At 41.2% G+C, this 17,550-nt stretch overlaps 2 protein-coding genes across 3 annotated transcripts; both read right to left on the minus strand.

The window, feature by feature from the left end:
- Positions 1-1,793: 1,793 nt before the first annotated feature.
- LOC307257625 (uncharacterized protein) lies at positions 1,794-3,745 on the minus strand (the record flags this gene model as incomplete). The annotated part of the gene is made up of 2 exons (XM_080036884.1): positions 3,622-3,745; positions 1,794-2,579 (listed from the first exon to the last, which is right to left on the minus strand). Exons 1-2 carry the CDS (start codon positions 3,715-3,717, stop codon positions 1,794-1,796), a joined length of 882 nt encoding a protein of 293 aa, XP_079893010.1. The 5' UTR covers positions 3,718-3,745.
- A 924-nt stretch (positions 3,746-4,669) lies between these two features.
- Positions 4,670-16,678, minus strand: plekha3 (pleckstrin homology domain containing, family A (phosphoinositide binding specific) member 3). 2 transcript variants are annotated; one of them, XM_080036900.1, is made up of 9 exons: positions 16,448-16,678; positions 15,122-15,238; positions 14,876-15,025; positions 14,401-14,522; positions 13,407-13,511; positions 12,465-12,508; positions 11,525-11,619; positions 11,366-11,430; positions 4,670-7,980 (listed from the first exon to the last, which is right to left on the minus strand). In XM_080036900.1, exons 1-9 carry the CDS (start codon positions 16,485-16,487, stop codon positions 7,804-7,806), a joined length of 915 nt encoding a protein of 304 aa, XP_079893026.1. In that variant the 5' UTR covers positions 16,488-16,678; the 3' UTR covers positions 4,670-7,803. The 2 variants fall into 2 exon arrangements, with proteins under 2 accessions (XP_079893026.1, XP_079893027.1); XM_080036901.1 differs by lacking the exon at positions 11,366-11,430.
- Positions 16,679-17,550: the final 872 nt, after the last annotated feature.

Consider the following 17,550-nt stretch of genomic DNA (forward strand, 5'->3'; position numbering starts at 1 on the left):
TAGGTAACTGTTTCCTAAGTTAATATAGTATTTCCCAACATGAAGGTCTAAATGCTGTTTCAAAGACTTTATTGCTGTATTTATATTGCCTAAAAGCAGTCCAATGAGTGCAGTCAGCCTGCAAATGGAAGTGAGTTCATAAAGTCCCCTCCACATGGGCATTTTTTGACAAATGTAAACTTCCCTGGGGTTATTAAAAAGCTAAGTTTCCATATAAATGTCTTAGGAGATGACGCCAGTGTTAATAGTGGTTGCAAGTGCCCGGGGCTTGTTTAAATGTAACTTTATTTACAATCCAAATTTACCGTAATACACGCCTCTCAGGTCTCAAGTCTTACAATAAAGAAAACCCTAATTTACATGCTGACGTAGAAATGGACATGCACATGGAGTAATATTTCAAGATCAATGATAAACTATGTTTGCTTTCAATGACCATCATGTGATGGATGATGAAACACTCAATATCATCATTCTGACTGTAAGAATAAAAGACAGGCATGGGTTCGAACATTTCAAAGAAAACATAATTTGTTTTTTATTTCAATCTATGGGTTCATACTCAGATTTGTGAATGTGTATGAGTCTGCAAATGTTTATTTGTGTAACTAGAAAACATGTCTTTTCACATACAGTATTTGCAATTACTACGGTTGCAACAACACCCCCATACTACGTAATCAAATATCAGAAGTTGGAAAATAAATTAACGCAAAAAGTGTTTTTTTAAATAGTCCCAGCTTGACTCCCACACCAATACCATAACATCACTTTGACTTAAAATAAAGCAAACCAGTTCTTCCCTCATGGGTTTTTCATTCCAAATTTGTAATCTCTGCAAGTTTATGTTCAGAGGGAGGAAGAAAAGGTTGTGATGAGTTTCCGAAATATCATCCATTTCTTCAGCAAGTTTTGTTAAAGAGACCTGGGTTATTTAAAATGAATGAGGTGAATACAAGATTTTCAAGCTGTTCCTCTCTTTCTCTCAGTGTATCTGTCATGACCATTTGCATTTTCTACCCCTGCATCGTTTGCCACCAATTACATCAGTGTGCATGTATGTGTGTGTGAGAGTGTGTTGGCAGTCGTAATGGAAACGCTTCATCTGGAGAGACTTAGTGACTACTGTAGGTGGAACAAACCACACGCACATCATACAAAGAGCCTTTTGTTTCTCTCTATGAGGTTGGAGACTGTTGGTCCACCACTCATGAAGGTGACACTGCACTCTGTCGAATGTGACAGACAAGCACCAGCATTTTGGTTTAGGACTTGACGTTGGGTACAGGTGTTCGAGCTGCATTAAGAAATGTTTTTGTTGATATTGATTAATTATTAATGATTATGTGTGATGTGATCATTTAATACTTAACTCACTCTAAATCAATCAGAACAAGTTTGCAGCATAAAGGTGATTGTTTTTTAAATTTCGGATAGAGGATATGTTGGACAAACTGCTGCAGGGGAGCATATTTACAACAGGTATATACAAACTAACATTTGGACCTGTATTTACAGGCTTTGCTGATGCTTTACGGATTGTTCTCCAGCACTGGAGGCATCATAAAAACCTGTTGGATAAAGTAAAAGCACTGCAAATGTGTATGAATCTTTTTTAATAGTCCTCCTGTCAAAATGTAAAACTTATAAAACAATAGCTGCAGTGTCAGTTTTCACTTAGCATCTGTTAGTAGTACATCCAGGCTTCAGGGTCTTACATGGTTCTCAGTGGTGAAGTGAATGCTAACCCCCTGTTTCTGGTAAACACTGTGAAACACTGCAGGGCTGTTTACTCATCTGGGAAACTGTCCTCCACTGTAATGATGACTCTGGTAGGCCTGAGGAAAGGGCGCTTGGTAACAGCACCAGCACGTCTGTGGAGTGAGTGCATGCAGATGGGTCTGAGGTGCGTGTGGGAGCCTCTGGGACTGTAGGCCTAGCACAGGAAGTGTGTGCAGCGCTGGCAGTAACCTTTGACCTTGAGCAAATGGAGGAGCAAAGAGTTGAGACTGCTGCTGTTGCTGGTGTTGATGCGACCGCTGATGTGGCTGGTGTTGTTGCCGTCGGTACTTGTGTGACAGCTGGTGACGTTGCTGTAATGTGGTTGGAGTTTTGGTTGACCGCTGTTGCCACGTTACTGCTGTCTCCTGCCATGGAAACGGTTGCAGAGGTGACGCGTTGTGGATTCCTCCAGCAGTTTTCTCCTGGTCCCTCTCAGTGTGCTGCTGTTTGACGATGCAGAAAGCTTGGGCGCAGTCATCGTTGATTTGGGTTAACACCTGCAGGTTGAGGGTGGAGACGACTTTATGAGGGGTGAGAGAGGTCTCCGACGTCTCCTCTAGTCCGTCGCCATCTTTTCCTTCTGTTTCATGGATCTCCGAAGAAGCCTTACCAACGCTGCTTGAGCTGCTGCTGCTGCTGCTGGATTCTTCTTCTTCAGAGCCCCAGTCTTCCTCCTTTTCAGAGTTGCCTTCTTCTGAAGAACTGGACTCTCGGCCGTCCCCTCGCTTAGAGCACCTCTTCTGGCTGTAGCATGCGGCGCAGCGAGACAGACCCAGATACTCAGAGCCCGATCTGGACTGGACAGACATGGAGATGAAGACAGTTAGGCAGAGAGTTGATGCGTTTTCTTTCTACCGATTTGTAGTACCACTATTGCTTAGACACGCTGAATGAAACTGGGATCCATGTGATTTCCATCCATCGCCTTCTTAACATAGCACGGTTCTTTTTCTTGCAAATGTGTTAACATGGTTTCATTGATTTCGTTCATTTTCCAGACTCTTTTTTAACAACAGTTAACACAGATCCCATTGACTGGGTATTCATTTACTGTTAGTAAATGCTTAGTTAATGATGAATAAGCATCAGCGAAGCATTTATTACTGCTTAGTTAATGCTTAATAAGCCTTTACTAACCGTTATGCTTATTTAATAACTATGCATTAACTAATTATAAATAGCATTAACTAACAGTTAATTAATGTACCCTTATTGTGTGTTACATATTGTTGTGAGTGTTACCAAGGAGAACAGGTAGCATGCTCAATGTGTGTATGATTAAGACAAAGTCTGTTTCTATTCGACTTTGTGTCATTTTGCGTTTATCCATGCACCAACTTCTCCAACTCAGTTGTGTCGAGGCAATTGTAATTCCCTTGAGAGATGAACGAACACAACTTTTATTTATATACTGTATACTACACAGATGGCTGAGGAGTCTGACCAAGAAAATCTCTCCAGTCACAATCTGTCAGTTTACAGGATGTTTTGACCAGCACGAGGGCTCTTGGTTTTGTCGTTACCCCTTACAAAGTTCATCCTTAATCAATTACAACTAGCAACTGTCCTATTACCGCAATAAACAGTTCCTTATTACTCCTCTTAAACCACACCTAACAAACAGCTATTTATTGCTCCTGTTAACAACACCTCCAGTTACGGATACATTTAGAACTGAATATTTGATGAATATCTGCATGCAAATAGTTTCATAATAAATTACCATCACAAGTGGATCATAAAAACTTTTATTAATGCACCTTTCTGAGCTGCTCTGAAGCAATATTGTTACAGAATATATTTTTCTTTACTAAAACAGACGTGCTTTGAGAAAAATACCTTTAGTTTGTGATGTTGACTGTGTGTAAACAGGTTTTCAGTGGAGCCTCCAGAGTGTGACTGAAGTCCTCTAGACTGGACACTTCCTTCTCTCATTGTTTCCAATTCTTCACTACATTCGGTCCCTTCCACTGCAAAAACCATATCAGCAAGAACAAGTTAAACAGTCTTTTGAAGAAACTCATAAAAAGAAAAAAAGAGACTGCAATTAATGATTCTTTCCATTCTGGATTCATTTGCAGATTCTTTTCTCCATCAATCGGTCGATTCTTTGCTTTGAGCCCAAAGTGACACCTTCACAATGCTTGTTGTGTCCAAAGCTCAATATTATTACAAACATATTAAACTTCTTCATATCAATTAAGGGAAAAGTTGCAAATATTCACATTGAAAGCCGCAACCAGGATAGGCTTTCACAGGTAAAATGACAAAATCAAACAGTTGCCAGCAAATGTTCTATCAGTTACCTAAATGAGTTAACTCGTTGTTTCCAAAGTATAGTCTGTACTGTTGGTTAGTTTGATTAATGAAAAATCATTGTTTGTCATGGTTTGTGTGTAAACAATCGTATTGGTAACATAACTAAAGCTGTCAGTTTATTGTAATAGAGTTCAAATGAAAAGTAAAAGTGTTCAGTAGAAAACAAGTACTTACTCATTCTTCCAATTTCTCCTCCAGGATGCAGCATGACTCTCTGGTTGTAAATGTAAATGAGTGTTTTACACACCCAGCTGAGCAACTTGAACTTGTGAGAGTACACAGTGGGTCCCAATGAATTCAGGACAGTCAACACACCCTCTGTAAACACACAGAGGGGGACCGTCCTTCGAGGAACTGAGCAAAAAAAAAACTCTGGGATTGAGCAATTGATTTTTTTCTGTAAATGATTCGACACGTGTGCCTATAACCTCCCCTACACACACTATGACTCAATTAAATTCACTTCAGTTTAAAATGTTTTCTTTTATTTAGACAATGAAAAGTCTGATACAACCACACACATTACTTTGCGCAGAGACACTTAAGGCATGAAAATCTCTCCGCTGGTTTGTCCAAAAACTGAACAGAAAAAATAAATAAAGATATAATAAAGAAACTATGATTCAGTCATATATCAGCAGTTTAATTCAGGTATTTTTTTCTAATTTAAACAAGTAGCAGAATCATTAGCCTAGATCTCTCCAAAGGTAACACAATCCACCACCTTGAAATAAATCAACACTTTATGTCCCGTTTGCTAAATCTGAAACTAAATGTTTTTGGATTGATTCCCAAACAAATACGAGAGTGGTGTCATACTTCAACTATCTGCGAGAAAGCGAATAAAAGTTTTTCCCAAAATGTAGAACTATTCCTTTAAAGAGGAGAGTTTGTCCAAGATCAAAATTATAATGAGGTTAAATTATTTTAATGATACAATTTACAGAAAATGCTCACCTTAAATAGCTGATAATATGATTAACTATTTTCCCTGTTAAGTCTGTTGATTCTTTTTTTCACTGATTAATTTAGAACAGTTTTTACCGACCAAATCCATCTTCTAAATTAAATAATATTATAGGCAACACAGGAATATAAACAATCATTTAAAGATAAAATATAGACCACCATGCTGTTATAAATAATAATAAAAAGGGAATCACAGGTTATTTGACAAGAGCTAAAAACTGTGACAGTTTGATTACAGTCTGAACTCTTGTTCTTTTACAAACGAATAATGGCATTTGCACAAAAAAGTCTCCATGGCATTTAGAGAAAGTGAAGTGAAAATTCTGACAGTTTCAGCGTGTTCTTGGCAAATAACTGAACATACATTTTGGTAAAAGTGGACAAACTGTTACTGTTACACATGAAGCTGTTGCTTTTAAACATTAATATCAGCTTCACAATCATCATCACTGTTTTCCACCAAAGCACCTTTGTCACTGAAAGCCTCAGTACTAGCATAAAAAACATAAGAAACATACATCGTTTTGATCTCTAAAGTGCAAAACAGCCACACGTGCACACTGTAATATGTCTAGTGTATGCTCTATAAATAAGATAATTGAGTTAATTAATTTTTCAACTGACTCTTTTAATATATTTTTAAACTGTTTGGATTTTATTTCCCTTTTTTGAATTGGCAAGTTTTAAAAAAGTGTCTTAAAGGCAAATACAAATGTTTTATAGCATCAACTGTGTTTTATGGGAAAGGCTGATATTTGTGAGGTAAAGGTTCAGTCTTAAGGCCTTTGCACACCGGGCGTGTTTTTTTCGTGCGATTAATTTGCCTGTCAATAATAATTTCCGAACGTGTATAGAGTCAATATAAGCTTCCATATCAGCGACGGCTTTTATTTTTTCGAACAGAGTTAGATTTTTCGAAGACGTCGCTTCTGATAGGCAGACGCGTCAAAATTCCAAATAATTTGCTTTTTCGTTCCGTTTATTCGCGTTGTGCCTGGTGTGCAAAGGCCTTTACACTACAAAACCGCGCCTGCATTTGGATGAAAGTTCACATCCAGATTATTGACTATGTGTTTAGATGACGTCTTTTTGCTCGTGTTCAAACAGCAAGCGCGTCACAAGACAAATCATTTGTAAACTAGGGGAATTAGATTCACAAATTTCAGCTTAGTTTGCTGACAATTGCTTATATTTTTACCTTAAGATTGATTTCTCTTTTGGCAGGAGATTTTTCCTAAAAGACTAATATATTATATATTCCGAGCTGCCATGAGTGCAACTGTAGAGGCCATTTGAGAAACATCAAGCTGTTTACTTTGGCAGCTTGTCGGACAGCATTTAACACAGACCAAACACTTGAACTTCCATCCTCATCCAAGTTCATTCATTGAAGCACTTACTGACGGTGGCCCTGAGGGCTCAACACATACTGCAACAGAGAGCAAATGCAACGGCCGGAACAACATCAAATAAAAGGAAAAACATGCTCCACAGGTTGACAACACAACTATGTTTTACAAGACAAGAACAATTAATGAATGTGTTTCTTCATTTTTGTTTGGCTTTCCCAGTGCTTTTGAGCATTCAGGGCCACCGTACTTCTTTCTTCTCTGGGTCAAGTTTGGCTTGAATTCATCACTCAAGAAAAAGGAAACATTTAAAAGGCAGTACCTTGCACACATTCACACCTATCTGTAATTTAGAGACTCCATTTACCTGATCTGACAGCAACAAGAAGCAGGTGCAAACTCCTCAAGCAAAGAGCTGCAGATCAGAGTGGAGAATCTTTCTGTCTTTGTCATCCAGTTTAAAACACCAACTGCGCTGTTTAGACTAAGAACAGGTGGGGAAGAAGAATGATAATGGCACATTTAATGTAGATCATTACAGTGGTGCACACTTTGGCATCTGAAGCTCCTTCGGCTTATACTGTCAACCGAGGGAAGTGGCTTCAGGAAACTGCACAGACGCCTTTCATCAGTCTGGTTTCATCCTAGAACACAATAAGCCAACAGGAAGAGGGACGGAGATGCCTTCATGATTTCAGCAAAAAAGGTTCTTGGCTACTGTGAAGAACTGAAAATACTATACGATAGGATACTTTTCTTTTTCACAGTTGCAAGACTTCAACGTCTCTTCACAAACTCCATGTCCAGGTCAATATACAGCAGAGAACAATCGACGCCGGCGTCCAAACAGCTCATAAAAAGGAGACTTCACTGTTTATCCATATTGAAACTGGTCCAGGGAGCTGCCTGCAACAATCGCAGTTTAACTTTTCACTCACTTCGTTCACAGCTTCGGGTCACAAACCTCTTGAGCTCCAAGGCTACACATCATCACCAAAAGTGTGTGTAAATGTGGTGACCTACTGAAATATAGAAGGAAGAGACACGGCAGCATCCTCTCATGTCAGTGGGTTTAACATGTCCTATTCATCATGCTCACAATGTCTCAACTCTCGCAGTCCAGCTGTAAGACCTCCCTCATCATGCTGTGTTTTTTCCATCCCTCCAGTCCGTATGTACTGTGTGACTGAAACACTTATAAAGGGGACAATGAAGCAAGTGTCCAAAGTGCATGTGTTTGGCAATCAGTTCACGATCCCAGTAGAGGTCAAACAATGGTCCACTCGTCCTCAGTTTAACTGAAACGTCGACGTCAATAATCCTGACCGAATGTAGTCCCTGTCACTGGTATGGGTCCTGTCTGGTTCTGGAGCTCTCCTAGAGTTTAAGGAAGATTTTTGGACAGAGGTGTGGGTGTGTGTATGCGTGTGTGTGTGTGTGTGTGGTCTTCAGATGGACAGGTCAGTGTCTGTGTCAGTGGGCGTGGTCTTTGGGCTAGGACCTTGGCCTCCTCTCTCCTCAGGGATGGAGCACGAGTCCCCGTTGAGACCGGGTAGCGTGCCTGAAACACACACACACACACACACACACCAGACAGGGAGGAAATACACATATTAAAGCTGGAGTCAAAGATTCTGGTGAACGTTTGTTGTCAAAATTACTGTTTGTCAAAATCAGTAAATATATCCTCACCATCCATTACCTGTCCGTACTGTGTGCGCACTGAAAAGAAACCTGGTGTTAATACGCATCCTAGGCTCTGTAAACTGGTATGTAAATGTTACGCGCTCCCACCTTTTTGCTCCTCCCTCCTCTTCCCTCCTACACTCTCTCACTCTCAGGTGTTCTGGAGCTTGATTGGCAGCAGGTGCGCCTAATTAGGTGGGGCTTAAAGGCTTGGCCTGCGCCGGTCTCTCTCTCTCTCTCTCTCTCTCTCTCTCTCTGCCTGCCTGTCGGACCTGCTGCCGCTGACCTGCTGCGGCTGCTGATAGCCGCCTTAGTTTGTAGGTTTACTTATGGGGGGCTGCTAGACGGTGTTCTTTTTGTTTTCGTAGTTTTAGAGGGGCCGGGGTTATAGTTTAGCTGGAGGAAGACCTGGGCAATATAGCAGTCAACTGTGCTGCCCCAGGTTTTCCTCCCGTTTTCCTTTTTGTTTGCAGCCTCCTATGTTGAGTTGTGTTGTGGGATTATTTTGTAATAAATCACCTTATTACTTGGATTCATGGTTTCCTTTGGTTTATTTTCATGTTTACTGGCCGGCTAAACGAGCCTGGGGTGGCCGGCCGTAACATATGGGGGCTCGTCCGGGATCCGGAATCATCCGAATTTTGTTTAGAGCACGGGCAGTTGTTGTTTTAATGCTCTGCGCCGTGGATTTATTTTTGGTGGGCGGGAGTGCTGGGGTTGCTCCTGCGTTGCTGGCGTTGTAGTGTGTTTGCTGTTTGTTCTGTTTCGCTTCGTAAGTAAGACGGAAAAGAAGCTGATTAAGGATCAGCTGTGTGTTTTGCTATGGTTCAGCAGGGAGTGTTGGTGGAGCGGGGCGCGGCTGCCTCTCCTATGTCTAAAGGGGCGGGCTTTAACGAGCAGGTAAGATTGAGTGAGATAGCGCTAGAAATGCGTAGGTTAGAAGTCGAGTTAGAGATAAGGAAGTTAGAGGGGGAGAATATGCTGCGACTAAAGGAGATGGAGTTAAGAGTGGCTGTGCCGGAAAACACAGCAGTTATACAGCCAGCTGAGCTAGATGTTACCAAACACATTGATCATATTACCGAACACCTTGATCTTATTCCGGTTTTCTCCGAGGAGGAGGTAGACAAGTTCTTTGTTCTCTTTGAGCATGTCGCAAGTACTGTAAAGTGGCCTCGTAATTGGTGGGCGCTGGTGCTGCCGAGTGTACTCACTGGTCGGGCACAGGATGTTTGTGCGATGTTGTCCATTGACGATAGTCTTGATTTTGACAAAATTAAAGCTGCCGTGTTGAGAGCATACGGATACAAGTCTGTGTTTGAGAGAACGGTGTCACAAGAATGTCATGTTGAGAGCAATCATGGTGTCTTTGTCCAGTCGTGTAAAACCAGCACTGCTAGTGGGGCGGAGGGGAAGCACACCCGGGAGGGACCGGGCACGCGGGAACGTCCAGTGTGTTTCTATTGTAATAAACCGGGGCACATAGTCGCCAATTGTTATGCTTTACGGGGAGAAAAGAAACCTGCTGTGAAGTCAGTGGTTTGTGTGAACACTTCGAAACCTGTGGCGAAGGTGGCTCCTGAGAGTCTGGAGTCAGAGCTAGACAGTGATGCACCATTCTTGATGGGGGTCGCTGTGCCTTTAGAGCAAGTGGGGGAAGAAGTGCCGTTAATCATTCCGAGGGATACAGCTGAGAATCAGTCATTTATTTTAAGTGATGTCTTGCCTATATCTAGTGAGTCTGATGTGGAGTCCGGTGTCATTTTCCGGGGGTCTGAGACACAGTGCAGGGGCGCGCCAGGGAACCTTGAGTCAGATTTGGTCTCCGGTCCGGTGGCCGTTTGTCCCTATTTTCCGAGTGAAGGTGTGTCTCGTTGTTTGGGAAGTGAGTTAGCTGGTGGTAAGGGGTTGGTCAAGCCTGAAGTGACGGCCGTTCCTATGGTTGCAGGGTGTAACGCTAGGTTGGCTCGGGAAAATCCTGGGGGGGGTTTTGCAGGTGCGGTGACCAAACAGCAAGTAGTGAGCGTAGCTGCTACACCGTCCTCTGGCAAGGTGTCCATTGGGGAGGGTGGAGGAGTGAGTTGCGCTGTTTCGGCGGAGACGGGTCCTGGTCCGGTCGGTGTTAGGCCCGGTGAATTCTCCGAGGAGGGGTGTAAAGTGGTTGGTAAACCTGGCTGTGCCCGTGATGTGGCGCTGTCCAGTGCTGATACTGAGTTACCTGTTGGGGCGCTGTCTGGTGCTGGGGGTGCTGGCGGCGTGGTTGTGGTGGAGACTGGTAGTTCTCCAATTGAACGGCATGTCTGGAGTGTGAGCCTTAACAAGCGGGATCGTCTTGGGAGGGAGGTGGAGTATGGGCTAGAGCATGGGGTTGCTGGGCCTGGTTTGAGCTCGTGGAGCTCTCCCTGTCTTGTGGCTGACAGGGCTGATGGAACGGATTGTGGCTTCAGCGTTTTGCTGACTTTGGTCGGGCTACAAAGGACTGTTTTGGGAGGCTGGTGGGCCGAGGTGGGGTGCGGGACTGCTGTTGTCGCGCTTGTGTGTCAGGGCCTGCGATTGTTGTGTTTTTTTTGTCTGGGTTTTGTTTATGACAGGGGAAAAGTAAAATCCAGTTAAAAAAAAAACACTAACTTAGGTTGGGGGTGTTACGCGCTCCCACCTTTTTGCTCCTCCCTCCTCTTCCCTCCTACACTCTCTCACTCTCAGGTGTTCTGGAGCTTGATTGGCAGCAGGTGCGCCTAATTAGGTGGGGCTTAAAGGCTTGGCCTGCGCCGGTCTCTCTCTCTCTCTCTCTCTCTCTCTCTCTGCCTGCCTGTCGGACCTGCTGCCGCTGACCTGCTGCGGCTGCTGATAGCCGCCTTAGTTTGTAGGTTTACTTATGGGGGGCTGCTAGACGGTGTTCTTTTTGTTTTCGTAGTTTTAGAGGGGCCGGGGTTATAGTTTAGCTGGAGGAAGACCTGGGCAATATAGCAGTCAACTGTGCTGCCCCAGGTTTTCCTCCCGTTTTCCTTTTTGTTTGCAGCCTCCTATGTTGAGTTGTGTTGTGGGATTATTTTGTAATAAATCACCTTATTACTTGGATTCATGGTTTCCTTTGGTTTATTTTCATGTTTACTGGCCGGCTAAACGAGCCTGGGGTGGCCGGCCGTAACAGTAAACAAAAGCTAGTAACACGCTAGTAACAGAGCCTAGGCTGTGTATTAACACTGAGGTTTTTTCAGAGCAGAGCACACACAGTACGGACAGGACTCCTTTAAGCTTACCAGGTGGTTTGTTTTTTGTAAAGATGCATCACACAGACAGGACAGGAAGTCAAGGTTTGATATGCCTATCGAAAGAGCTCTAAGTTAACCTAATAAAGGAATATTTTTAAACTTTTCATTTAAGTTAAGCTTCTATGGACTGTTTTATGTCTTTCTTACGCTCAGTGTCATAAACGGAGCTGTCGGAGCACGTCCGGTTTCTACGCTGATTTGACCTCTGACCTCCACTCAGGTACTCCTTGAGCACACCTGACCTGAGGAACAAAAAAAAGAGAAGATGTTAGCTTAAATTTTAAAAAACGTTCTCGCCTCAGTCGATATTAGTGTGTAGAAAAGTTGACTTTTTAACATTTATAAAATACAGAGGACAATAAGTAATAGAAAACACAAAGACAGAGACATTACCAATGTGCATAATTCCAATTATATAATGATCTGGTCTTTAAAATCTGGTTTTGTAATATGCTACTTGTCGTTAGTATTTTTTAAGTTTGTGTGTGTGTGTGTGTTTTCTTATTGAAAAATGTTGCCCTACGAGCTTGTTTTGATGGATGTATGTAGAGATCAGGTGGTGTGAGTTTTGGAACTGAGATGAACATGGTACTGGTGGATATAGTTTTTTTTGTGTGTGTGTGTGTTTAGAGTTTTGAACATGTGGCTTCAAAACAACAATGCTGCCTCCTGGAGGCCATAGTTAATAAGAATTCTGATGTGTATGATTGTGGCAGCAGTAAACAGGTTGTGTTCTCTTGCAGGAGGCTGGGTCGAGAGAACAGCAGGACCGAGCGAGTGCTAAAGAGAGCGCAGACGGACTGTTTTCTATCATCCCAGCTCACTGGAGGATCTGTTGTGTGAGCTCAGAGACCATAACCCCAGACATTTTCATTCAACTTCTCCCCTCCTTCCATAATTTCCTCCCTGGCATCCTCACAATACTGTTCAGTAAATAAATTATTGAATTGTATTTTCTGAAGCACCTTATAACTAATTAAGTGTGTGTGTGTGTGTGTGTGTGTGTGTGTGTGTGTGTGTGTGTGTGTGTGTGTGTGTGTGTGTGTGTGTGTGTGTGTGTGTGTGTGTGTGTGTGTGTTTAACTCACCTGTCTAAGCTGTATGTTCCAGGGTGACTAATTGATCTCTTCATCTGGGCAGAAAGAAGAGAAGATTTCTTTAAGAACAACATTATTATTCATGTAGGACAGTCCACAGTCCTGCAGATGTATTGTTAGTTATTGTTGTTCATTGAAGACTGCAATTAAAAAAATATCTGCAGGCAGAAAATGCTCACTGATATAAAATGTGCTGAGCCACCTACAGTTCCACAATATTAAGTGTTTTCTGCCACAGAGCACAGAGAATACAATTATATTTACACTCAAAGCCAATTGACTAACGCCTCATTAACTTCCTCTTATAGTTCCTCTTATAGTTACACATCTGTTTTATTTGATTTCTTTTGGGACAGTAATGGGATTGTTTTCTCACATGTACCTCCACTTAGGCCTGCAGGCGTCAGGTGATTAATAGTAAGCAGAGCGTAACATAATGTATTGTGAGAAAAAAAATACAAAGAAATAACAAAAGAACAGAGACAATGTTTGCTGTGTGTGAAGAGTCTGGGAAATTTCCAGGTGTAAAATGTTTTTGCTCCAGGGTTGATTTAGTTATGAAAAAAAATATTTGGTCAACAACCTTTTTTTCATGACTAAAACGAGACGTTGATGAGGTAACAATAGATCTTTGATAAGGCAAGGCAAGGCAAGTTTATTTATATAGCACAATTCAAACACAAGGCCACTCAAAGTGCTTTACAGGGGCAAGATTAAAATACATAAAACACATTAGAAGACATTTAAAAGCGAATGAAAATAAGTAAAAAAACTATGATACTAAAAGTATTCTATCCCTGTTTTTATGTTCATTCCAATTTTATTAATGTTAACATCCATGACATTTCTATATAATAAAATAATTTCTTGTCATAATTTCTTGATTTATTATTATTTTATTACTTGAATTAGGCAGAGCCAGCGTGTAATTACCCTTTCAGGGGGTCTGAGGTCCGGAGTCAGACTCTGGTTGGCCAGGGTCATACACTCCTCCAGAGTCCTGATGAAAGTAGCACAAGTTGCACTGAGGAGAGACGCCTAGAGAGAAAGAGGGAGGGAAGTTACATTCTTTAGCTGCAACTGCCTTACTTGCACTTACATATATTCATATTAGAGATGCACTACCTTTCTTTGCCGATCTGTTTCCGATACCTGCCTTTGGATATCTGCTGAAACCTGTATCATGGATCAGATCTATCCCGTATCTTATTCATACCATACTTCTAGCTGTTTATTATACATTATACGTATATTACATTATTTATTTATTTATTATTCTTCCGGACAATTACACACAATACACAATTTTCTCTTTGCATATTCACACATATTACTTTGTGTTATCGTCCGAAGGGTGGCAGGAGAAGCCAAAGGCTTATCAGGTCCCGCCCCCACTGCCATAAGATTCAGATACACAGCTACTGATACAGTTAAAACATTTTTTTTTTTTTTTTTTAATAAGAAGATGCATTCCAATACACAGACAATTTTAGGTCTCCTTATTCATTGACAGTGTACACCATATATGCTTTCCATTTTCCTCTCTGCCTGTGACAATGCAGATAGTGATATGGCCTTGTCCATTTCTTCTCTAGTAGTCTAAACACATCTGCAAAAGTATTCAAAACAGTCAGTCTGTCTGCTGACCTCGGCTGCAGGCCCATAACATGCAGTGTATTTGCAAATTCTTCAGTCAGTGAATGAGTTTTTATTTTATTTTTTTAAGTAAATCAATGTTTGTATCCCCACAGATAAACATCTTCTTTTGTATCTATCTGTACATTACCACCAGAACCTTGACATTCATGCAAACTCTGTACTTCTGGTTAGATGCTAAACAGCATTTCACTATCTCAGTACTTGTACTTTTCAATGACAATAAAGCTAAATGTCAATGTCAGTTTTTGGTGAACAGCAGACGTTTTACCTCGGAGGTGGGCGGGGTCTCTGTGTCGTCGGCGTGCTGTGATTGGATGGTTTGGACCTGCTGGACGAGGAGGTCACAGTACAGACGAAGTTCAGACATCTTCGTCTTCAGACATTCAGGACCTGGCCACAGAAATGGACACACACACACACACAGAGTTGAAATAAGTTTTGTTTCTTTAAAACATGAAGTAAATCTACACTCTGTACAACTGTGTCTTATGTGATGTACTGTATAAGTAAATACTCAGCACAAGCTTCAATCAAACTGTTGTTTACGGTGCGCCCTTAGCTCAGTTGGTAGGGCGTCCCCCCCCCCGGGCCGGGCCCAGCAGCAGACCAGGGTTCGATTCCCGCCCGCGGTCATTCTCTGCATGTCGCTCCCCTCTCTGCCCCATTTCACCTCTGTCTCTCTCCACTGTCAATGAAGCATAAAAATGCCCCCCAAAAAAAAAAAAAAAGAAAATGTTGTTTACCTTTGTGTTTGTGGCTGTCCAGTGTTCCCGCTTTGGAAGAGCCCAGAGCCACCAGCCACATCTGTCTCTCTGCAGCGTTCACAGCTCGCACGTAGAAATGCTGCTCGCCGGGGATTATCAAATCCAGACGTGTTGGATCCGTCGGATGAACTGAAATATAAAATAGTAGCAGTGTTTGATGGAGATATTAAGATTTATGTGAAAAAATAAATGATCAGCCAGGTATAGGTTTAACAGCGGACTAACCTTTAATGTCACACACGGACATCTTGATGGATCCTTTGCTTCCTTTGCCCACGTCGTCCTCACTGTCATAGTAAGAGATGACTCCGTTCTCCAAGACGAACCATCGCGGCTGCCAGCCTGAAGATAGACAACAAATTCAAAACCTTAAGAACAAACCTGTTGTGTGGAAGTTTCACTGTTCAAACAATAAAAGTGCACATTTTCAACATGATTTAAAAATATATATTTTAATCTTAATTGCACAGTTTGATAGCTAAGAGGCAGACTGGAAACATGGAGCTTTAACCACTCGGCCAACAAGGAGCTACCATTAATTATTATTCACCGTTGTAGTACTGCATAGTATTTTGTTTGCATTAAATTGGGAATCACTGATTTTGACAAAATATGATTTTGAAAACAAGCGTTCTCAAGAATCACTGACAACTTTAATTGAAAATGTTGTGCAGATTATTTGGAGCAGACTGTTCACACAAATGTCACTCACAGTGGACAGACAGAGGGTTACCACACAGTTTATATTTTGTCCTCTCCAACTATTTATTTATAGCATGCTCTGCTGCCACTCTGGGTCATGTTTTATTTCTATAATAGGGTTTTACAGCTTAAGGAAATTTAGATTTAGAATGTTTTAAAGCCACTCAGAATTAAAAATAATAATAAAACTGCAGAGAAAAAACACAAATTAATTTGGGTTAGGGACATGCTTCTATTAAATAACATAGATCCAGTGAAAAGGTAAGATGATCTACATCAAATGTTGAAAAATATGTTTTTTATTTTGGTATGTCATTATTTTATTCAGGGTGAGGTCATTCAAACTTCAAAAGCAAAAGTAATGTTATTGTGCCATGCCTATTAACATGTACATTATTTTAAAAATAGATACCAATTATGGCCTTACTCACTAATTCAGGAATTGTTAAGGATCTGCAGGATTCCTGTATTAGGAGATACAGTAGCTTCATAGTATTTTGATACTATCAATACAATTTAAAATAGGCTATGGCCTACCATACAATTAACAATAATAATAATTGAAGGTTAAATATATGTTAAATTAATTAATACAGTGAAGTGACACTGAGCTCGTATAATGATAAACAGCAGCTCCTGTTAGCTCTAAAAGCAGAGAATATTTTCCGATTGAATATTATATTCTATAGGCCTATTTCAATTACCATTTAATTTAGCTTGTTAGCTCCAGTGTTCAGCACTGTTTACTAACATATACGACCAAAAGTAATGATTCAGGATCAGTTTCTAATGCTGGTTTAGAGAGACAGATCGATACAACATCTGTGCAAAGTCACAAAGACCCCTCACCTGTCATGTAATTCGTCCACTTGTACAGAATCCCCTCCATTTCTTCACGTTAGCTTCTCCCTATAGCTCGCGGGGCTAACTGAAGCTATCGCTCTGTGCCTCTCTTCTGCGCGTGACAGCGGGTTATAAAATAACCCTCATCACGAGCTTTTTTTAATTTTTAATGTTTGGACTGTTGAAGGTGTGTGAGAGCTGGACTGCAGTGGTGGCATGTTCATGTCATGATGAGGGTTTGTTTGGGACCTGCTAACGTGTAGGTAGCAGTCAGCTGATAGGACGAGAGAATGTCAACAAAACAGCAGCTTCTTTTACGGTAGGCTGCTGGGGCCATTTCAAAAAGCGATTACAAATATGATAACGTTCATACTAATTACAATGTATGCACTTTCAATTTGTTTAACAGTCTATGGTTCAAAACCGAACTATGATCTTAGCACCACCTTGGCTTAATATTCACAGCAATACAACTTGATGACGTTGTTTAAGGTCCACACAATGTCATGTTTGGGTGTAATGTAGGAATATCTTATAGCAACTTCTCATATTTCCTGCCTGTATTCTGGAAAAGTTATGTCCATTATAATGAACGGGTTACAGTAAGTAGGATGAGAACAATGGGAGATGAAGTATATGGACTCATTTTAGAGCATCAAGTGAGTTCATATTTTCTAGAAAAATAAAAATCTGTAGGCAGGGCCGGCGCTAGAATATAGGGGGACCTAAGCAGTATTTGGTGTGGGGGCCCATCTCTTTATAACGTAGAAATTAGCATACACAGATTTTTCAATCCATTAGTGCTATTATTTCTTCAGAGGAATTTGTAAATCTAATACTTTGTAGTGACAGTTAATTTACAAACTGGTTGAAACATCCACCATGCATCAGTAAAATACATGCAGTATGAAAACAATTAGAGCACTTTCTCAAAGCCACCTCCACCTTCATTGATTTCACTGTCAATGCTGCAAACTGTCAAATAATAACGTGTGAAGATACTTCTCCAAGTTTTACTTAAAGGAGCAGTAAGTGATATGGTCCTTTTAGCTAACTTCCTGTCAGTGACAGCAGTTAGCAGTCCTCTCCCTCATCCCTACGTCACCACC

The sequence above is a fragment of the Ammodytes marinus genome, assembly GCF_949987685.1.
Source record: "Ammodytes marinus genome assembly, chromosome: 11".
NCBI lineage: Eukaryota > Metazoa > Chordata > Actinopteri > Uranoscopiformes > Ammodytidae > Ammodytes > Ammodytes marinus.

Coding starts and splice junctions, on each gene's coding strand:
- plekha3 (XM_080036900.1), bottom strand. CDS start 16,487: ATGGAGGGGATTCTGTACAAGTGGACGAATTACATGACAG. Junction 14,523..14,875: donor GGACAGCCACAAACACAAAG/GTAAACAACATT, acceptor TTCTGTGGCCAG/GTCCTGAATGTCTGAAGACG. Junction 11,431..11,524: donor CTCCGTTTATGACACTGAGC/GTAAGAAAGACA, acceptor CTCTTTCGATAG/GCATATCAAACCTTGACTTC.